This window comes from Amblyomma mixtum, chromosome 4 (genome assembly GCF_055824585.1).
Source record: "Amblyomma mixtum isolate Tamu chromosome 4, ASM5582458v1, whole genome shotgun sequence".
Taxonomy (NCBI): domain Eukaryota; kingdom Metazoa; phylum Arthropoda; class Arachnida; order Ixodida; family Ixodidae; genus Amblyomma; species Amblyomma mixtum.
In genome coordinates this window covers 122,501,731-122,517,977 of record NC_143015.1, presented here as the reverse complement: position 1 = coordinate 122,517,977, position 16,247 = coordinate 122,501,731, and the positions used below count along the sequence as shown (strand labels likewise).

Genomic DNA, 16,247 nt, shown 5'->3' with positions numbered 1-16,247 from the left:
GAGAACGTGCCGAATTTATGAATGAAGTACGATTCCCTTTGTTCCCTGTAATATGTGTTAGGGAACCCGGACTGGAGAAGGATTACACGGATGTTTTCAAAACTGTGCAGGGGCAGACGCAGGTGCCTGGAAAGGGGCAAGTTGGGCAGGGATGACACATGCGCTTTGTGGTTGTTGAAGCGGAAACGAAATGTTGTCTTGGTCTGACCAATGTACCCCTCCCCACACACCTCGCATTGAAGTTTGTAGATAACATTGCTCGAATCGCAGTCGAGGTCTTCATTTATGTGAAACGTAAAGCCATCGATTTCAAACTTGACCATCCCCACAGGAGGCCTTCTGGCGACCATGGATGTTTGCTCCCTGTATACAAATATTCCGCACGCAGACGGCATAGCAGCAACGCTGGCAGCATTCGAAAGCTCAAACTCTGTGGTTGATTTGGACGGTGGAACCCTTTCTGGCCTTCTTGAACTGGTCGTAAATTCCAACAATTTTGAATTTGATGGCGAGCACTACCTCCAAACAAGCGGTACTGCGATGGGCACAAAAATGGCCCCTAGCTATGCCAGCATCTTTATGGCGTCACTAGAAATTCCCTTCCTTGAGGAACAGCCAAAAAAACCACTTTTCTACAAGCGTTTCCTAGACGACATCTTTCTTGTATGGGAACATGATGAAGCGAGCCTGCTGGACTTCATTGCGCACTTTAATACCCTGCATCCCTCCATTAGGTTTACCCACTGTATCTCCGACTCAAAGATTAACTTTCTCGACGTGGAAATATCGGTAGACGGCAACTGCCTTTCGACTACCCTATACAGAAAACCAACGGATAGGCAGCAGTATCTCCATTTTCACAGTAGCCACCCGAAGCACTGCAAAACAAGTATTCCATATTCTCAGGCTCACAGATACCGAAGAATATGTTCTACAACCGAGGAATTTGATCAGCATACGGGGACTCTCAAGGACGCTTTGTCACGACAAAAATACCCGGGGGAAATAGTCGAAGACGCGATTCAACGCGCTCGCAGCCTAGACCGTTCTTCCATCTTGGCAGAGAATAAGGTGAAAAAAGACAGCAAAACAAACCTAATCCTTACTTACTCCGCAACTGCTCCCAGGGTAAACAACATACTAAGCCGTCATTTTAATATAATTCGACAGAGTAATAGGCTGTCACTAATATTCCAGGAACCACCCCGAGTGGTGTACCGCAGGGACAAGAATTTGAGAGACTTGCTTGTCAACGCGAAAACTAAGAAGACCGCTGCCCGAGGTGGATGCCACCCATGCGGAAAACCCCGCTGCAAGGTGTGTCCGCACATTTGCGACACCAAACTGGCAAAATCCAAGTCCGATGGCTTTACGTTTCACATAAATGAAGACCTCGACTGCGATTCGAGCAATGTTATCTACAAACTTCAATGCGAGGTGTGTGGGGAGGGGTACATTGGTCAGACCAAGACAACATTTCGTTTCCGCTTCAACAACCACAAAGCGCATGTGTCATCCCTGCCCAACTTGCCCCTTTCCAGGCACCTGCGTCTGCCCCTGCACAGTTTTGAAAACATCCGTGTAATCCTTCTCCAGTCCGGGTTCCCTAACACATATTACAGGGAACAAAGGGAATCGTACTTCATTCATAAATTCGGCACGTTCTCTCATGGCATGAACGCTACTCCCGGGAGACTTTCCTGCTTAAAGGAGCCAACGTAGGAAATTCCGAAGGTCATAGGCCTTGGACAGCGTTATTATCAGAATACGCCTGAACTTGTTTTTTCTTGACAACTGCAGACACACTTTGAAATGGCAGGGAATCTGGCAGTTTATTTGCTGAGTACTTTTTTGTCCAACCTCCTGCCAGCATCCACGTTCCATTCCAAATAGACACCTTTGATATATCACCTAGACCATTGGGACCACGCGGCAGCTCCGCGGGCCGCAGACCTTTCGCGTTTTCCGCACACATGTATTATTATTATTTTTAATTTGTTAACCTTTGTATAACTTCTTGTGCTCAATTTTTTATTCTCCGTGCCATTTTTATTTTCATTTTTCTACATATTTCTTGTCATTTGTTATTTACTTACACCAACATCAACTCAACTCGATAATCTCAGAATGATTTAACCTGCGTGTGCATGGAAATCTCGAAACCACATGCACTGCGCCCAACTTTATCAAAGTGCTCTCACCATGTCATACTTGTTTGGCGCCAGATTTAATCAGAAGTTTTTCTTTTTCTCTTTTCTCTTCCTGTGTGTGCGTTAACATTTTCTGTGTTACATTTTCTTTAAACATTTCTAGAGCTATTTTTTTTTCTGCTCTTCCCTTCTTTTGTTTTGTTCCCCCCAAATTCATCTTTGCCTTCCCATTACGCGCTCGGGCTAGCTCAGTATTTTACCCGACGGACGCTGTTTTTTCACGGGAAGCTCACTGCGGGACACGGTTTTGGACCGCCTAGTATATTTATGGGAAAAGGGGCGCCAGATTGTCTGGTAGAAAGGCCCGACAGCAGAGCAAAGCGACGAAATGAAGCAAAAATACACAGAGGGCACAGTCGGAAGTTGCCGTTGCAGCGGTTAACAAGTGTGTGTTGGCCGTCTCTCGAACGCGTCCCTTGCAAGCGTCTCAGGATACCTGATACGGGCCGCCCGCTCGGACCCGGCGGCGTCTTGCGGGGGTGTGCGCCTATTTGGAGGGAAGGCGGGGGGGGGGGGGGGGGGGGGGGGTAGCGGCTTCCGCGTGCGCCGAGAGCCGGGTCTAACGCTCTTTTGCCCCTTCTATCGCTGTGCTGTTCAGGCTCGTTCTTTGCTACTACTTTACCATTTCCACCTCCCCGTTTGTTTTTTCTGGTTGTTGTTCAGCCTCGGCCCGTTTGAGACTTGCCGTGCTGCCTATTATACGGTCCCCTGCCCTCATTCTCAAGTTTGTTTAGAGGGCGGAGATTATACCTCCTCGCTTGTTCTGTGTCCTTATATTGACGAAACGGATTCATTGTAAGCCTGCCCTGACGAAGGGAATACCATTCCCGAAACTGTTGGCAAAATAAACGTTAAAAGAACAGTCGCGTTTGTCGTAATACTGTACCTAAACTAGTAAACTGGGCCATTGGAACCCCTACTGAATACAATTTCTCAACATGGCTGCCAGGAACCCAACGACAGAGCGTCTGATTCGTCATTATCCAAGGCATCCGATCAACAGTGCCATCATCGGTGACTCCCTTACTAAGTACGTACACAACCACTTCACGCCAAGTGACCCAGAGGCCCCCTGCTTCATCTCTTACTGTGGCGCCACGTATGCTGACGTCCCCATGCTGCTGCAGTACGTCCCTGCGAGCGTGAACACCCTGATCGTACACGTCGGGACAGTTGACATCGCAAGAAATGGGTCGTCCTCGTCCCTGGAGAGACTGACACTACTCATTGAAGAGATTCGCCAGAACCGACCGGCAATTAAGAAGATAGGCGTCAGCCTTCCTCTTTCCCGTGCCCCAAATCGCCGAAGCAGAGGATCAAATCACCGCTTCGTGAGATGGTTTAACATCCAGTTGTCGAAATTCAAGACCGGAGTTCGTCAGCTATGCAGGCGCAGAGAACTCGGCCCGGGTGTGCGATACATCGAACATGGTTTTACATCGTTGCCTCTGTGGCGCTTCCTCGCCGTGGACGGACTGCACACCAGTTTTGAGGGCGTTGGTTTGCTGGCCCAACATTTCAAAGCGGAGCTCAACTACCCGCTTCACCATTGGCAGCCGACTCCGTTCGTGCCACGCAGCAGAATCCCTGGGCGCCGCTCGGGAGACGCGGCCCCGTCAACACCACCCCCCAGTATCCCTCCACCGCCACCCCCAGTGCCGGAGCGACGCTACAACACCCGCCGGACGTACTCCATGGCTGCCCAGCAGGCGGCTTCTGGACAGAGCAACTGACTGCCTGTTACAAAAGGTACGGCCCGCGGAGAGCAGACGTGGTCCCAGGCGTTCCTCTCAGTGAGGAAGATTATTGATAAACGCGTGAGATTTGAGCTTCATGCATCTCACCTAACGTCCTACCTGTCGCAGGGTAGTGTTCCAAAAGGTCTTCGTCTGGGCTGTACACTTTCCATGTCCACATTCAGTGAGAGAGAAAAAGAGGACTGGGATAATATATTATTAGAAGCATCGCAAAAGCTCACAGAAACGGTCGTCAATCATAGCAAACGGAAAGTTGCCGAACTTAGAGATGTCGAGGAAGAGCAGAGACGCCAACATGCTCTCTCTTCTGCCGAACTGAGCGAACTAAAAAACTACGAGGCAAAAAGAAGAGAGGAAGTAACCAGGGATAAGACCAAAAAGCTAGAACGTGACCGAATTCCGCTGGCTTCAAACAGATATACAGAAACCAAACCGTCCGAGCTAAGCGCTAATGGTAGGTTGGAAACTGTCGACCGTGAGACTGCTGTCCGAGCTCCAGGGAATGACACAACTGCTCATATTTCTCGGGGTGTTGTCGATACGAGGTCCGCGGCTGAGAACTATGAAACAGCTGGTGGAAACACAAACGCGGTTAATTTTTCACAAAAGATTCTCACACCTGCCGAACTCAGCCTCCTTTCCAAAGGTTTAACGTTTTGTCCAGCATCTGGTGGGTTCAATGAGTTTCAACTTTTTCAGGATCTGGACAATTTCGCGCGAAACCTCCGGCTTAGGGAGTATTTCCACGAAAACACCAGCGACAGACAACAAACGATTCCCACCGTGTCAGAGAAGTTGTGGACACCGAGCGAACAACGTGACAGACACCTTGATATGTATATATCTGCGGTGCAGAAGGACATAATAAGGGCGTATGGAAAACAACGTCCGGTTCGCAACAATCTCTCGAACGAAGAACGACAGGCTTTGGAAACGTTGCGTAAAGACGAAAACATAGTAATAAAACCGGCTGACAAGGGTGGAGCTATAGTAATCCTGGACAAATCAGAATATTTAAAAGAAGGCCACCGCCAGCTCAATGATCCTCAGTTTTACAGAAAGCTTCCGAACGACCCCACACGCCAACTGGGGACAGAAATAGAGGACTCTCTTGCTGGACTCGCTAAGGACGGTAGAATAACTCAGGCAATGTTAAAATCAATGTCGCCGAGCAATCCAGCTCCAGGCCGGTTTTATCTCCTCCCTAAAATACATAAAGTTAACCATCCTGGCCGTCCAATTGTGTCCAGCAACGGGGCAGTGACGGAGAACATATCAAATTTCATTAGTTTTCTCATCAAGGACATCCCTCCCCGTTTTCCCTCGTACATCAAAGACACAAGCCATTTCCTTCGGGAGATTTCAAACTTGACCATCCCCACAGGAGGCCTTCTGGCGACCATGGATGTTTGCTCCCTGTATACAAATATTCCGCACGCAGACGGCATAGCAGCAACGCTGGCAGCATTCGAAAGCTCAAACTCTGTGGTTGATTTGGACGGTGGAACCCTTTCTGGCCTTCTTGAACTGGTCCTAAATTCCAACAATTTTGAATTTGATGGCGAGCACTACCTCCAAACAAGCGGTACTGCGATGGGCACAAAAATGGCCCCTAGCTATGCCAGCATCTTTATGGCGTCACTAGAAATTCCCTTCCTTGAGGAACAGCCAAAAAAACCACTTTTCTACAAGCGTTTCCTAGACGACATCTTTCTTGTATGGGAACATGATGAAGCGAGCCTGCTGGACTTCATTGCGCACTTTAATACCCTGCATCCCTCCATTAGGTTTACCCACTGTATCTCCGACTCAAAGATTAACTTTCTCGACGTGGAAATATCGGTAGACGGCAACTGCCTTCCGACTACCCTATACAGAAAACCAACGGATAGGCAGCAGTATCTCCATTTTCACAGTAGCCACCCGAAGCACTGCAAAACAAGTATTCCATATTCTCAGGCTCACAGATACCGAAGAATATGTTCTACAACCGAGGAATTTGATCAGCATACGGGGACTCTCAAGGACGCTTTGTCACGACAAAAATACCCGGGGGAAATAGTCGAAGACGCGATTCAACGCGCTCGCAGCCTAGACCGTTCTTCCATCTTGGCAGAGAATAAGGTGAAAAAAGACAGCAAAACAAACCTAATCCTTACTTACTCCGCAACTGCTCCCAGGGTAAACAACATACTAAGCCGCCATTTTAATATAATCCGACAGAGTAATAGGCTGTCACTAATATTCCAGGAACCACCCCGAGTGGTGTACCGCAGGGACAAGAATTTGAGAGACTTGCTTGTCAACGCGAAAACTAAGAAGACCGCTGCCCGAGGTGGATGCCACCCATGCGGAAAACCCCGCTGCAAGGTGTGTCCGCACATTTGCGACACCAAACTGGCAAAATCCAAGTCCGATGGCTTTACGTTTCACATAAATGAAGACCTCGACTGCGATTCGAGCAATGTTATTACAAACTTCAATGCGAGGTGTGTGGGGAGGGGTACATTGGTCAGACCAAGACAACATTTCGTTTCCGCTTCAACAACCACAAAGCGCATGTGTCATCCCTGCCCAACTTGCCCCTTTCCAGGCACCTGCGTCTGCCCCTGCACAGTTTTGAAAACATCCGTGTAATCCTTCTCCAGTCCGGGTTCCCTAACACATATTACAGGGAACAAAGGGAATCGTACTTCATTCATAAATTCGGCACGTTCTCTCATGGCATGAACGCTACTCCCGGGAGACTTTCCTGCTTAAAGGAGCCAACGTAGGAAATTCCGAAGGTCATAGGCCTTCGACAGCGTTATTATCAGAATACGCCTGAACTTGTTTTTTCTTGACAACTGCAGACACACTTTGAAATGGCAGGGAATCTGGCAGTTTATTTGCTGAGTACTTTTTTGTCCAACCTCCTGCCAGCATCCACGTTCCATTCCAAATAGACACCTTTGATATATCACCTAGACCATTGGGACCACGCGGCAGCTCCGCGGGCCGCAGACCTTTCGCGTTTTCCGCACACATGTATTATTATTATTTTTAATTTGTTAACCTTTGTATAACTTCTTGTGCTCAATTTTTTATTCTCCGTGCCATTTTTATTTTCATTTTTCTACATATTTCTTGTCATTTGTTATTTACTTACACCAACATCAACTCAACTCGATAATCTCAGAATGATTTAACCTGCGTGTGCATGGAAATCTCGAAACCACATGCACTGCGCCCAACTTTATCAAAGTGCTCTCACCATGTCATACTTGTTTGGCGCCAGATTTAATCAGAAGTTTTTCTTTTTCTCTTTTCTCTTCCTGTGTGTGCGTTAACATTTTCTGTGTTACATTTTCTTTAAACATTTCTAGAGCTATTTTTTTTTTCTGCTCTTCCCTTCTTTTGTTTTGTTCCCCCCAAATTCATCTTTGCCTTCCCATTACGCGCTCGGGCTAGCTCAGTATTTTACCCGACGGACGCTGTTTTTTCACGGGAAGCTCACTGCGGGACACGGTTTTGGACCGCCTAGTATATTTATGGGAAAAGGGGCGCCAGATTGTCTGGTAGAAAGGCCCGACAGCAGAGCAAAGCGACGAAATGAAGCAAAAATACACAGAGGGCACAGTCGGAAGTTGCCGTTGCAGCGGTTAACAAGTGTGTGTTGGCCGTCTCTCGAACGCGTCCCTTGCAAGCGTCTCAGGATACCTGATACGGGCCGCCCGCTCGGACCCGGCGGCGTCTTGCGGGGGTGTGCGCCTATTTGGAGGGAAGGCGGGGGGGGGGGGGGGGGGGGGGTAGCGGCTTCCGCGTGCGCCGAGAGCCGGGTCTAACGCTCTTTTGCCCCTTCTATCGCTGTGCTGTTCAGGCTCGTTCTTTGCTACTACTTTACCATTTCCACCTCCCCGTTTGTTTTTTCTGGTTGTTGTTCAGCCTCGGCCCGTTTGAGACTTGCCGTGCTGCCTATTATACGGTCCCCTGCCCTCATTCTCAAGTTTGTTTAGAGGGCGGAGATTATACCTCCTCGCTTGTTCTGTGTCCTTATATTGACGAAACGGATTCATTGTAAGCCTGCCCTGACGAAGGGAATACCATTCCCGAAACTGTTGGCAAAATAAACGTTAAAAGAACAGTCGCGTTTGTCGTAATACTGTACCTAAACTAGTAAACTGGGCCATTGGAACCCCTACTGAATACATATATATATATATATATATATATATATATATATATATATATATATATATATATATATATATATATATTTATATTTATATATATATATATATATATATATATATATATTGTCACGACCAGAGAAGCCGTGAAGGTAGACGTCGAGAAGAACCCAAGACCGGGAGCCTTTTTTTAATTATGGAGCCAGCTTCCACGACACAGAACAGAACAGCGCGCCACGAGAGCCCACCGCCGCTTCGTCGTCGTCTTCGACTAAGCGCGGAGGCCGCGCGGCGCGTTAGGCGCGTGGCATTATTCCCCCCCGCGAAAGCAAACATCGTCTCGATGTGGAATGGGGTATGTACAGTGAGGGGAGGAGGAACAAAAAAAAGACTGGGGGTGAGGTGAATTATACAGTGCGCTCTAGATGACATGCAGGGAGAGTCAAGTTCACACGTGGGGTAAGGGGAAAAGGTACGAAACAGCGTGAACAATATATATATATATATATATATATATATATATATATATATTGTAGTGTGCCAACTGTGACAGGCAAATATATATATATATATATATATATATATATATATATATATATATATATGTCGCTCTACAATAAAATAATCAGTTGAAGTCAGCGCTGTATCGTCTTGTCTTTCTTCGTCCTTGTCTTAGGAGTGCGCTGTGTTTTCCCCAAGATGAACTACCAGCTGCCCGCTCTTCTATCCTTGCAAATATCTTCTGCTCCAGTGCTCTTGAGCCAGGCTCTTTTAGCGCCACAAAAATTGTTGTATGAATGAATCACGGAAGAGCGGAAATGAATTCCTGGTCAAAAGCTTCAAGAAGTGTACAGTTCACTTGCAGTGAAAAAGAACTTTAGTAGCGATGCTCCAGCGACAGCGGTGAAAATAGTGTCATCAACAAAAGTGCCACAATAGATTTTTCCTCTGAAGAAAAAAAGCATTGTTCACGCTGTGCTCGTGAATACCATGAGAAATATTTAGTCCCTCATGACGTGCTCAATTGGGACCACAGATTATATGGAGGATTATGCACTTCCTTTATCAGAGGAGTGAACCGGTCACTTCAGCGAATAATTCGATGGGATATGCGCGCAAACCGACACTATGATTGACATATGAGGCAAGAAAATGCCCGCAAGATATTTTATTTCTTTGGGCGCCAGTGTCTGGCCGATTCTCTGGCTCGTCCGACAGAGTATTTGAGAACATCAGACGAAAAAGTACATTTGAGAGTGCAAGTTTTTATCTACGGGAAAAGCGATTACGAATAACGAAAACAAAATAAAAATTCTTTGTCATCTAAATAATGTACTTAGGTTTGGAGCATGTTGGAGCCACAAGAAGATGTTTTGTCGCCATGCTGACAATTACCTTACTATAAGCGTTCACTGTACTTAAGTAATCTGTGTGATGAGACTTCATAACAACCCAGCCTGGCGATAAGATTGATAAATACAAAGAGTTTTTATGAGCGGTTTAGTAAATCATTTAAATGGGTAAGTAAGAATATCTGATGAATAATGTGCGAAACCTGCGCATGGATTATAAAGAACGCCGTAGTGGAGCTCTGCAGATTAATCTCGACCACCTGAGGCTTTTTATTGTGCATTGAAGTCACATAGCACAAGGGTGTTCGTGCATTTAACACCCACCAGAATGCGGTACCCAGAATCGGGCCTAGCATCAGGACGCAAAAGCCGCTATGCCACTGTGGCGGGTAAACCACCCATACTGATTGCACGTCATTCTCAAAAAACTTGTTCCCAATGTCTGGAGTTCACGCATTGGCAACGTACCATGCCTGCCTGCACAGAACTACAAGCTTAGCACGAACTAAACCGTAACTTTTTAAGCTAAGTGCTAACAACTATGCTCGATATAAAATATTTTCTTTTTTTAGCTACGTTTAACTTCGCAGACACTAAGTACTGCTGCTATATTACGTGCATGTAATTAATCCTGCTTTGCAGGCATTGAAAACTTCGCAAATAAGTATTGAGGTGCTACTATTTAACCTTTAATGGTGCTTTCATTGCGGACATGTAAAACTGGGGAGGATGATTAGGAAAAATTATTAGAGCGTAGCTAAACTTGCGTAATTTTCTTGAGTTAATAATCTATAAGGACATTAAAACTGAGAGTGTATACGGAGGCGCATGCATGAAATCACAACAAAAATTCAAGACTACTCCTTTAGCTGCCAATGCAGCATTGAAAAAGGTTTTCAGGCTCCTTTGTCGCTGATATTAGCTTTTGAACAATTTTCCGTTTCAACAGGTCTTCTGCGTTTCTGGCAGCTAACACTTTGAGAAACTATCGCAAACCCTTTGAAAACACAAAATTCTTCAAGTCTGTTAGAAATTCATGTAGTTTTCAGAGGAGAAATGAAAATTCTCCTCTCTTCATTACACTGGGCATATCTGAATAATAGAAGCGTAATTGAAAGAACGGTGTTGGCCTCGACCCGTTATATTTGAAAGCAGCATCAGAGTTTAAGAAATGCGATATTAAGTGCGTTAAATAGAAAACGTACACAGAGTCAGCAATAATAGCTACGCGCTCCTCTACCATGGAAAGAACTCTTTTAAATTCTACTCGTAGTTTAAAAATCCAAGCCGTACTTTTCCGAACCCTCGCAGACTATAGTGAAAAACAATGTGTACCCTAATTAAATGTTCTTCTTTTTCTCCGAAGTGTGGTCACTTCTCTGTATAATGGATGGATACAGGAATTGCACGTTGTATTCGACCACACAGTTTTAAAAAAAAGCGTGCGGCAGTAAATAAAATTATGTTTATAAAGTTCTCACAGGCATATAGACCCTAACAATGGTCAATATTTTAGCGAAAATTTTTTTACGAAACTCCGCGCAATACAACCAATACATTATACAAGCCACGTCAGACACCGCTTGTATTCGCCGTTAGCAGCGTCCTTCAAGCACAAAAAGCATTCAAAGAACGCGATGTTCACGTGAGTAATGGTTCCAGCGGTCCGGCGAAGGGATGTTGCTGTGCGGACTGTAATTACGTATCCAGGGTCACGCAACTCTGCGTCAGGGAACGGCACGCCTCTCTGAGCCCTCTGCGTCCCACCAAAGAAAGATCGAAGAGCTCCTTTCATTCCTGACGTGCTCAGGGAGATTCTTGTTCGACTCAACGATCCTAAGAATCGGCAGAACTACGAGAGAATTTTCCGCGCAGCTTACTTGTGTGTGTTGTGTACCGGTGGCCTGGTTCTTCCAGACACATGTCGGGACAGGATTGTTTCGGTCTTATTGCTGCAACAATGGTGACCCTACTCCAGCACCCCAATATGGAATCTGTGGTCGAGCATCCCTGTCATTTGCTCAAGCTCTTCAAGCTACAACTTTGCGCAGTATCAACATCGTCATAAGCCTGTCCTTTGTAAGCTGGGGCCATCTAATCTTCCAAACTTGTTATTCTATATATATATATATATATATATATATATATATATATATATATATATATATATATATATATATATATATATATATATATATATATATATGTTTGTTGTGTTATCTTCTTGTCCTTGTCTTTTTGTGCGCTGTACCCCTCCTTGTATTCACCATGATTGACCGACTAGCCCAACAACGTACGCTCTTAATATATATATATATATATATATATATATATATATATATGAGAGAGAGAAGCTAACAGCCACAGGAACCAAGGGACACAAGAGATTTTAATTTATTTATTTTGTGGTGTTAATGAATTTATTATATTACTGAATATGTTATCTCTTAAAGCTAATTGATTAGAAAAGCAGAAGAAAAAACAAACACATGCGGCCGGTGGGAACCGAACCCTGAGGAATATCACGAAACTGACATTCATGATCTGAGACAACCTGTCAAATGAGACCCAGCCAATTTCTATTCTAATTATTTCAATCTCGTGATCCAGAAGATCAGCGGTCAGTACTTTCACTAAGAAGTATGCCATTATCATTTGCAGCGCCTCGCTACCAGACCCAAACTGGTGTTCCCTTACTAGTCTTACAAAATATACTTTCGTTTGCTGCAATTATTCTTCAGACCCACTGTTCTGATCTTCTGTCTAGGCAATTCATAATTCCTTGCAATAAATACATCCCTTGTGTGCCTTAAAAAAGATATGTGATCAGCGAATCAATGATTATTAAGGTATTCTTGATTAACTCTTACCCCCGGCTGTTCCTATTTTACGCTTCCGAGTATCTCCTATTAATACGTGGTGAATAGCATTTACGAGATCGTGTCTCAATTGGTGACATCCTTCCTTACAGGAATTTTATTGCTGACTTTATAGAGGACTCTAGTGGCCGTACAGGCCGTTAGGGATATCTTCTAGAGATTTGTCATAAGGCACATCTACACTTTGATTCCGTAATGCCTACATCACTGATGAAGTTTCCACTGAGTCAAATGCTTTCTCGTACTTTATGATGGATGTATGTTGAGGTTGCTTATATTCTACGGATTTAATTACCACCTGATTGGCTGTGGGAATGTGGTCTACTGTCGAGTTGTCTTTACAAAGCCTGGTTGACCATTTGGCATACTAAACAGGGGGATTTCCCAAGATTTTTCGTGGCCGGAAAATGACTCCGTGCGTTAAGTGTACATGCGAAAATTATTAAGCAGCCTTAGAAAGAAGTCATTAACTGCCTCTTAACCCAGCTAATGACAAAACAACGTTAATCTAATATTGAATATTTCTTATCATCGCTACCTTTAGAGAAAACTCAATTAAAGGAGTGGGCTCCACCCAAGAGGAACTGATGGACTGAGTTAAGCGGGGGCTTAGCTTTGGTTAAGCCTGGTAGGTTGCGAAAGCGAGCGCTGCGCCTCTAACGGAAGGAACCCAGCGCGCCGCGTCTAAAGAAGGAACGCAGTACGCCGCGTCTACAGGTCACACGTGGCTACCGGCCGCCGTTACCGGACGAGCCGAGTTGGTAGCCCGTCTGTCGCTCCTGGTATGACGTCACACTATAACGTCAACAGCGCCTCTAGCGGGAGGAGCGCGGCGCGCCGTGGCTACCGGTCGCCGCTGCGCGACGAGCCGAGTTGGTAGCCCGGCCCTCGCTCCTGGTATGACGTCACGCTGGGACGTCACTAGGCATGGCGTGACGTCATAGGTCATTCTAAATGTCACGCGTGGCTACCGGCCGCTACTGCGCGACGACTCGACTTGGTAGCCCATCTCTCACCCTGGGATGACGTCAGAGGTCATTCTAAAGTTCAAACGTGGCTACCGGCCGCCGCTACGCGAAAGCCGTTCATGAGCGTAGTATTGCTTTCGCAACAAAAATTTCGTCCTGCTCCGGGGAGCGAACCGGAGCCACCACAAGGTGCTTGTTCTAGCACTAGATGCAACCAAGTAATCGCTCATTTCAGTGCACCTGAGCGCAACCATGCGGCTATAAAGGCAAACTCAGGAACTGAAATCTGATGCAGCTAGCTAGTTTCGTTTCTATACATTCGGCTAACAACATTCGAGTTTGCAGTTGCAGAAAAATTTGGTCTCGTCTTACCCTCTCGAAGCACTATACCACTTACCATGTGTGGTATAGCTACTGCCGCATACATTCAATGTTCCCAGGTTCGATGCACGGACCGGGTCGAATTTTTTTCAGCTGCAAAGCTTCTGAGCAGAACTTTCTTTCACACTGCATGCAGTGAAGCGAAATCAGGACTGTCTCCGCAAACAGCTAGCCAGACCTGATAAGTCGAGAACATCTGATGCAGTGCATTCTTCAGCACGTTGTCCAGCCAAGTCTTCTCGACAGAGCAGCAAGCTCGACTGCAAAACGTTGTTTCTCAAGTAGTTGGCGGCAGTCACTCGAATGCCATCTCGGGCACAGAAAATAGCCCTACGAAACTTTCGAGTAATCCTTAGCACTGTGACAAATCTCGGGGTTAATACATGACAACAAACTACGACGCAGCATTCCTGCTTGGATTGCACTTGACCGCAAATTTCATCGGAAGTTGTCTTACTGGCCTATCGCATATGGTGCTCTTTTAGCGAGCGCATTCAGCTGAACATAGCTCAATAATATGCCATGAAAGACAACGCTGAAGGTCCGGCATTGTATTCTAGACGACTGTCTTTGTCAGAAAACTAATTACTAAAGCGACCACGTTGTGTGTTATAATGAATTTTCTCTATAATCAACAAATCACAGCTACTAAGAAGTCTAATATTGCGCAAAATTCTTAATTTCCAGCATCATCTAGCAAAAATTAAAAAAATATTTAGCGTTTCTTCCCTGCCAAAATTTCTTCATCGATTACAGTCATGGTAATTCAAATGAGCGCCATGTGTCAAACAGCTGCAACTACGAAGTTTCGGGCAGACAGTTCCCGACGAGTCTATCGGTCATTTTGTCTTTGAACGATTAGGGTAACTTATCGAGCAGCCACTGACTTGAAGTTGTTCGTTTTTTCTGTAACCACCACAATTCATTCGATTATAGGCGCGAGAAATTCTCAAATAAAGGCGTTCATTTAGGAACCTACCAGAAAAAAATTGTAAAGTATAAAAAGAAAATGTGGTTAGCTAAGCCGTTCGGGCATGTCAACAACTATACAAAAGATGCTTTACAACCTGAACACATTTCGACACATTGGAATCAACGGAAACACGGTCGCGCTTCTCTCCACGGTGACTGCTCTGCTTTGGTAAACAGAATTTTTATCACGGCGTAATCGTAGTGTTAAACGGAAGTTGAGTGCAAAATTGGATTTGGCTTTTGATATTAGACTGCAGTTTTGCAAAGATAGAGCTTCTAGGTTTAATAAATGTGGACCTATTGTCACCCAGAAAGTGAACAATGAATATGAGTATAGCTGTCTCCATTTTCAGGAGGACACAGGGGCGCAATAAAAGACACGGACATAGAAGTAGACAGGGACGAGCGCTTACTATCAGTTGATAAGCGCTCGTCCCTGTCTACTTCTATGTCCGTGTCTTTTATTGCGCCCCTGTGTCCTCCTGAAAAGTTATGAACCAACACGCCCAAATACAAGTACTTACCTGTCTTCAGTCGTTTTTTGAAGTGAAAAGTGATGACATCAATATCTTCCTTTCTCGATTCTCTCCCAGGCGCCAGAAAATCGCAGTTCAACGAAGACATCGTAAATAAGTATTGCGAGAACAAAATTATTGTAAGTTTAGAATTAGTTTACTGGAAAAAAAAGTTCTAATTCAATCTACAGATTCTCGACAAGAAATGGGCGTTTTGCTGCAAAACAAGATTCCAGAGCGGTTAAAAAAGCCAATCAGCTCAACTTTATTAACAGTTGAAATCCAATAGAGGTCTCCATAGGACCATCTCAGCCTAACCCTTTTCGTTCGAGACAGTGCTTGTGCTTATGCGCAGGCCCATAACTTTGCAGATGACGTCGATTTAAGCACTCAAATCTTCACTCATCAGCAGGCCTCACATTTTATTCGGCTGCTTCACACTGCATTGTTGGTGCTCACTGAATGAGTGTGATATATTAGTTATATATCGTTATTACTTATATAGTATGATATAGATATTTCGCCACTGTTTCGTTACAACTGTCTTTATTCCCCGACCATGACATGAGCTGGTTGCGATATCATTCATAAAAATGTCAAGTTATAATTTTGTTTGTTTCTGTATATTTCTGTACATTTTGTTTCGTACATTTGTTTCTGGATTGTATTGCTTCGTTGCCGTCAATGCCAGGGAGACCAAGATTTTTTTCAAGCCGTAAAGGAACGGCTTTTCTTCTTGGCCCCTTTCACAATGTGTACGTCATGTTGTGAAGAACAAATAAAATGAATGAATGAATGAATGAATGAATGAATGAATGAATGAATGAATGAATGAATGAATGAATGAATGAATGAATGAATGAATGAATGAATGAATGAATGAATGAATGAATGAATGAATTAGTGCAGTTATATTATTTTGGATTCACACCGGTCGTGCTTAGCCGTGATACGGCGCCAATGAGGATTTGATCCTCGGAAGCACTCTCTCTCAGATGTTAATGCTCTTTTCCCTGACCATGTTCTCACGTCACGGATACCATG

General features: G+C 44.9%; 1 protein-coding gene across 1 annotated transcript; it reads left to right on the top strand.

Moving 5' to 3' along the window:
- Window positions 1-3,191: 3,191 nt before the first annotated feature.
- Window positions 3,192-3,943, top strand: LOC149348121 (uncharacterized). Its single transcript, XM_089585743.1, has one exon. It carries the CDS (start codon window positions 3,326-3,328, stop codon window positions 3,941-3,943), a length of 618 nt encoding a protein of 205 aa, XP_089441869.1. The 5' UTR covers window positions 3,192-3,325.
- Window positions 3,944-16,247: the final 12,304 nt, after the last annotated feature.

Coding starts and splice junctions, on each gene's coding strand:
- LOC149348121 (XM_089585743.1), top strand. CDS start 3,326: ATGCTGCTGCAGTACGTCCCTGCGAGCGTGAACACCCTGATCGTACAC.